Source organism: Abramis brama (assembly GCF_963993115.1).
Source record: "Abramis brama genome assembly, chromosome: 4".
Taxonomy (NCBI): Eukaryota; Metazoa; Chordata; class Actinopteri; order Cypriniformes; family Leuciscidae; genus Abramis; species Abramis brama.
In genome coordinates, this window is record NC_139966.1 from 58,900,424 (window position 1) to 58,906,879 (window position 6,456).

Genomic DNA, 6,456 nt, shown 5'->3' on the forward strand with positions numbered 1-6,456 from the left:
TCACATGTCAATGTTCTCATTCGTGCTGGTATGATACGGACAGGGTTTGAAATAAACACCCGCCAGATGCGGGTAAAATCAGCAGTGGCGGGAAACGCTGTCGAATCACGATCATGTGGCGTTACTCACGTTTACTCGCGCAGATTTAGCGCAAATACTCGTGAGTCATAATGATATATTAAATACAGCAGAATCTGTGCATATCCAACAACTATCTCACGACCAATTCGTACGAATTCGTACGGTTTAGGGGCAGAGTCAGCGGTGGTCATCGGTACATGACGTAGTTAATCTGGCTAGTAGAAGCTCTGGATACAGCCGTGATCCGTGTGTGTTTCCCACAGGATGAAGAAGCTGAAGGAGGAGATGGAGGGAGTGGTGAAGGAGCTGGCGGAGAACAACCTGTTCCTGGAGAGGTGAAGCTTCACACACACACACACACACACACACTCACTCATCAACACACACACACTCATCAACACACACACACTCATCAACACACCCACTCATCAACACACCCACTCATCAACACACCCACTCATCAACACACACACACTCATCAACACACACACACTCATCAACACACACACACACACACACACTCATCAACACACACACACACACACACACTCATCAACACACACACACTCATCAACACACACACACTCATCAACACACACACACACACACACACTCATCAACACACACACACACACACACACATACACACTCATGAACACACACTCTACACACACACTCATGAACACACACACTGAGACTGATCTCCTGTGTGTCAGGTTCGGCTCGCTGACGGTGGACGGCGCCATCAGGAACGTGGACCGGATCTGACCGGATCTGACCGGATCTCAGCTCTCTCTGTTGTACATGTGAATAGAGTGTAAATACACTTGCTGAAACTCTTCTTCATCGCTTTAATCTTGCGTTAATTCTCTCAGCCTATAGAGTTATTATCAGGCACAGTTAAGTGCGTTTACTTTCTGCTGGTGTCATGAACTGAAACGGCTCATCGGTTCTGAAGCGCTCGTGTTCGTCAGACGTTCTGCTGACATCATGCGAACGTTACGCTTGAAGCTTCTGGAACGAGCAGAAACATTTATAAACGTTTCAGACAAAACGCTCCATGATCGACGTATAAATGATGTTCTTGTGCTAAACTGAGGACATTATTAAAGAGCGGATAACTCTGAATCAACGTTCTATTAATGTTTCTGTAAGAACGCTGAGAGAACGTTCCTGTTCAACGCCTGTAACGCTTCACTGAGACTCAGACTGTTTTCCATCAGTGTAAATGAAAACTATTTATAGACTTTAATGTTGTTTTCTGTAAATGAGGATTAAAAAAAGAAAAAACCTTCATCTGTTTCTTTTCTGCTTTAAATGATCAGACTCACTGGACAGACACAGAATGAGCTGAGAGTGAATGATCATATCAACCATAAACACAGATCCTCTGAGCGCTGGGGTCAAAGGTCAACAAACCTGAGAGCTTCTTCAAATGAACGTGGTTTTCTCTCGGTTGTGTGTAACTGGAATTAGAAATCTCTCTCTCTCTCTCTCTCTCTCTGATGATACAGCTATTAGTCGCCATGACAACAGACACAAAAGAACAGCCTCTCCTCACCAGCTGTTGCCATGGCAACACCCTCAGACAACAGCATCAGCACCGATGTAACAAACACTTGACAGATTCATTTCATCCGCTCATATAAGACACTTGCTGAAGAACAAACCCTGCAGGTCACGTGACACACTGCATCACTGACGTCAGAACGGACAATAGCCAGCTGCAAAGATCCAGTGTGTCCTAATGTCCTCACAATGGCAGATGTGTGCTTTATAAACATGATAAATAATGCGGTCGTGTATTAGGGTTAATAAACAATGTATATGTAAATATCATTGGCTCAGTTCGAAAACAAAATAACAAATCAGTGTTTCATAAACCCCACCGTGACAGTAAAACAAACGATGTGTGGCTCACATATGAATAATTCATGAGCACAATCAAAACTGCCACGTCACGGATTTGCATACGCGGGTTTGATGTGAGTGCGCGCGCGCGTGTGCGTGTCTGTGCTCGATGGATGATGCTGTGATCGATTGATTTGTAAAGCGGAGGACATGTAAAGAAACACGTCGATGAGGAGAAACGATGGAGGAATTAAACGACTCGAGAAGGAGAAGAAGGAGGAGAAGAAACGCTTGATGAGGTGAGTCCGAGGAAAACAACACGACGCGCCTTACGCGAGCGTTACACGCGCGTCATATTCATAAACATGCACGAGCAGATGCATATCTCACAATATACTGTTGTTACAGTGTTATCCGCCGTGAACGAGCGCTTGTGCTGATGCTGAATCATAACAGGCCCTCATATGTACACATACACGACGATTAATTAATTCATGAATCTTTTCATTTTTGAATAATCTTTTTTAACCCTCTGGGGGGGAAAAAAGACAGTTTTTTTTCAATTAAATGATTATACTGTGTTTTAGTTCGATGATAGGTTGTATTTAATATTTTTTATTTTTGAGCATATATCTTAAGAATGAAAATGAAATTGTCAATTAAATCAGTAAGAAATCTTTAATGCTGTGGGAGTTTCTCTTTTTAAAGAAGACACTTGGCAGATCATTGCTGAAATGAAAACAGTGGGGGGGGGAAAGAAGTTAACTTGAAAAAAGTAATACAATTTTACATTTGTTGTTATGAAAAATGCTCAAAAATAAATAAATAAAAATGTATATGAAATATTTTCCAAAACACGGTTTACTCTAAAACTGTGAGAAAATCAAAGACATAAATATAAACGAGCTGTGTTCCAACCCACGTTTGGGTAAAATATGGAAAAACCCAACCATTGGTTCAAATTTATTGGTTATTATTGGTTCAAATTACATTTTAAACCCAACGAAAAGTGCCAAAACCTTAAAGGAACAACTTTAACGAAAAATGTTTTAAGAACGTTAGACTATTCCCATTCAATTATGAAAGCGTTATTTCTGAGTTATTTCCAGTTTTTAAAAATGTATTAAGATGTTTTTTCTTGGTTATGTGAACGTTAAGGGAACTGTATTTTATAATTTTATCTGAGAATGTACTCAGAACCTTCTCTCGACGCAATGGGAACGTTCATCAAGGAAAAACGGGAAAGTTGCTCAACATCACGAGAACGCATATCAAAGTTTAACGTCATAAGAAGGTTCTATATGTTGTTTATCTTCATCATATTCTTCGGAAACCCTGTGGGATCAGATGTGTTGTTGATGAATTACCGCGTCACCAGAGTAAACTGCTGGGATCAACACACACACACACACAGGCAATGAGCGTCTCTCGAGGAACATCTTCAGTCTCGGATGGCTGTAATAGAATATCAGCTCTCTGGATGATTTACATCCGGCACACTACGCTTTCAATAAGGTTTGTCTTCTCTAAAAAAAGTGAATGTTTCTTCAGACGATATAAATATTAATATTAATAACTCGGTATTTGATATATCAGTGATCGGAGCCGTGTTTTCACTCACCCTCATGTCATGAAGTCCTTCACATCTGATCTAATCTGACACACTCGGTTCAGGTGATGATGATGATGATGATGGTGGAGTCTCTCCTAACGAGCTGATCAGCTCAATCAGGTGTCGTTTGATTATGTATTATTAATGTAAGAGATCGCAGTGGTTTCCTCAGATCCAGCAGTGCTGTGTGTCTAAAGCAGAACATCTGAACATAAGAGGTTCTAGACTGAGGAACCAGATCAATCTCCCTGGAAACGTGTTTCAGATGCAGGGAAAACAGACGATCACAGATTCTGGATCAAACACACGGGTTCTAGATCAGAAGATTGTTCATGTGCTCAACCTTTACCCTTATATTATCGCACAGCTGTATATATATAGAGATATATAACTATATAAACTATATTATCTATATAGAGTGATATATAACTTTATAAAGAAGTTGTTTGTCGAACATGTGCAGCTCTACACAGCTGATCATCTGTTCCTGTCGTGTGTTTCAGCTGTGATCGACTCAGAGGCTGATGATGTACTTCCTGTCCATGGAGGGCGAGAAGCCTTCGCTCCCCCCCGCTTTCCTCTTCAACGACTCCGACAGGAATGATTCTTCAACGCCGACACCGGTCATGTGCCGTCTGGACTCGTCCTTGTCCTCGTTCCAGAGCAACGGCTCGCTGACCTCATACGACCTGACCTATGACCTGACCCCGACAGAGGTCACGCTCCTCGGCCTCGTGTTCAGCATCTTCTGGCTCGTGTCGGTTCTGGGAAACTCGCTAGTGTGTCTGGTGATCCATCGCAGCCGCAGAACTCAGTCCACGACCAACTACTTCGTGGTATCGATGGCGTGCGCGGACCTGCTGCTTAGCCTAGCCTGCGCGCCGCTAGTTCTGCTCCAGGTGTCGGCGGGTCACTGGCCTCTGACCGCGGCCGCGTGTCGAACCGTACGCTACCTTCAGCACCTGTGCCCCGGCGTCCAGGTGTACGTGCTCCTGTCCATCTGCGTCGACCGCTTCTACACCATCGTGTACCCGCTAAGCTTTAAAGTGTCGCGTGAGAAGGCTAAGCGCATGATTTTAGCGTCATGGCTGTTTGATGCCGCCTTCGTGTCGCCGTGTTTGTTCTTCTACGGATCCGCGACTTCTCGGAACCACTGCGACTTCTTCCTAGCGGATAGCTGGGACGGGTTAGCATACGCGGTCGCGCACTTGCTCTTCGGATTCCTGGTGCCGGCGCTGCTAATCGTGTCCTTCTACCAGCGGGTGGTGCGCTACATCTGGAGGATCGGCGCCGACGGGCGAACGGTGCGCAGGACCATGAACATCGTCCCCAGGACTAAAGTCAAAACCATTAAGATGTTCCTGATGCTAAACGGGATGTTTCTGCTAAGCTGGGCGCCGTTTTACGTAGCACAGTTGTGGCACCCGTCGGGCTCCGGCAGACAGGGGGCGCTGTTCTTCATCGCCGTGGCCTGGATCTCCTTCAGCTCCACCGCGTCCAAACCCACGCTCTACTCCGTGTACAACGCTAACTTCCGGCGCGGCATGAGAGAGACCTTCTGCATGTCGTCTATGAAGTGCTACCGCAGTAACGCGTACACCATCACCGCTAGCTCGCGGATCGCGAAAAAGAACTACGTCGGCGTGGTGGATCTGCCGGTGCCGGCGAAGACACTCGTCAAAGACTCGGTTTACGACACTTTCGACCGAGAAGCAAAGGAGAAGAAATTAGCATGGCCCATTAGCGCTAACCCACCCAACACTTTTGTATAAAGGCTCTCTTTTGTCGTAACGCAACAGTTCACGCAGAAATTAACAATTCGTTATAAACCCTGTGCGTTTTTTCAAAAAGCCTGTGGAACGACATCCTAGCGAACAAAACTATATTCTGAGAACATTTAAAAAACATTATGACAGTAACATTGTATCATTCTTCAAACATTAGTGAACGTTACTTTTGAATCTGAACGTTCTGAAACGAGTAGAAACATTTTAAAAAACGTCCAACTGAAACCGTTTCTGGTAAAAACTTTCCATGATTGATGTTTTTGTTCTAACGTTTTGAGAACATGATTAAAGCGCAGATAACTCTGAACGAACGTTCTATTAATGTTTTGAGAACGTTTGTTCATAACGTTGAGAGAACCTTGACAGAGCGTTCCCTGTTCGCTGGGATGAGGCCAAATTTTGAGTGAACTGTTGCTTTAACTGCACCGCGATCATTAGTCGTGCGATCATTAGCGATGTTTCGCAGGCGAATAAACGTCCGTTGTCTCTGACCGGAAGTCTAGAGATGTACGAAGCGCAGCTCACACACTTCCGGTTCTCCCGATCACGCTGATTCCCACTGGAGGAACTGGATTACGCTGCAGTAAATGTGACTGTAAAGAGCGAGCTACCCCTGCTGAGATGCTAACCCGCGGTGCTACTGCTAACTGTGACGTCACGCGTTCATGTGTTCCTCTGTTGGTGTTTCCGGTCCGTCTGTGATCGACAGGATTCATGTGGATCTCCTGAAGATGCACGACGTGTTTGTGCCTGTAGTTGCAGATAAACTGTGTCTCAGAGTTTTGTGTGTCGTTTCATGATGCAAGACAGACGTGTCGCTGTGATTTTACAATTAAACGTTCTGTAAGATTCAGATGAAACCGTGTGTGTGTGTGTGTGTGTGTGTGTGTGTGAACACCAATGCAAATAATGGACAAATAAATCAATAAATATGAGATTACACTAATTAAATAAATATAAAGTAATTAATACTAAATTAAAGAATTATACTATATAGCAAAAAATAAATAAAAAAATTGACTTGAAAATACATTTTATTAGAATACATAAAAATGTGCTTGCATAATAAATTTAAATAATTAAAATATTTAAACGAATTAAAATAATTTCATTTAAATAAAATAA

General features: G+C 43.5%; 2 protein-coding genes across 5 annotated transcripts in view; both read left to right on the top strand.

Moving 5' to 3' along the window:
- Nucleotides 1–1,375, top strand: part of tbk1 (TANK-binding kinase 1) — a 13,610-nt gene extending 12,235 nt beyond the window's left edge. For all 4 annotated transcript variants that reach the window (XM_084111034.1, XM_084111033.1, XM_084111031.1 and 1 more), the window contains exons 20-21: nt 345–416; nt 798–1,375. In XM_084111034.1, coding sequence (XP_083967160.1) covers nt 345–416; nt 798–849 — 124 coding nt within the window. In that variant the 3' untranslated portion in view covers nt 850–1,375. The remainder of the gene's footprint in view (nt 1–344; nt 417–797) is intronic.
- Nucleotides 1,376–1,505: 130 nt separating this feature from the next.
- gpr19 (G protein-coupled receptor 19) lies at nt 1,506–6,187 on the top strand. Its single transcript, XM_084111038.1, has 2 exons — nt 1,506–2,231; nt 4,048–6,187. The coding sequence occupies exon 2, from the start codon at nt 4,069–4,071 to the stop codon at nt 5,314–5,316; it is 1,248 nt and encodes a 415-aa protein (XP_083967164.1). The 5' UTR covers nt 1,506–2,231; nt 4,048–4,068; the 3' UTR covers nt 5,317–6,187.
- Nucleotides 6,188–6,456: the final 269 nt, after the last annotated feature.

What these genes read in the sequence shown, in the direction of transcription:
- gpr19 (XM_084111038.1), top strand. Translation starts at nt 4,069, where the DNA reads ATGATGTACTTCCTGTCCATGGAGGGCGAGAAGCCTTCGCTCCCCCCC.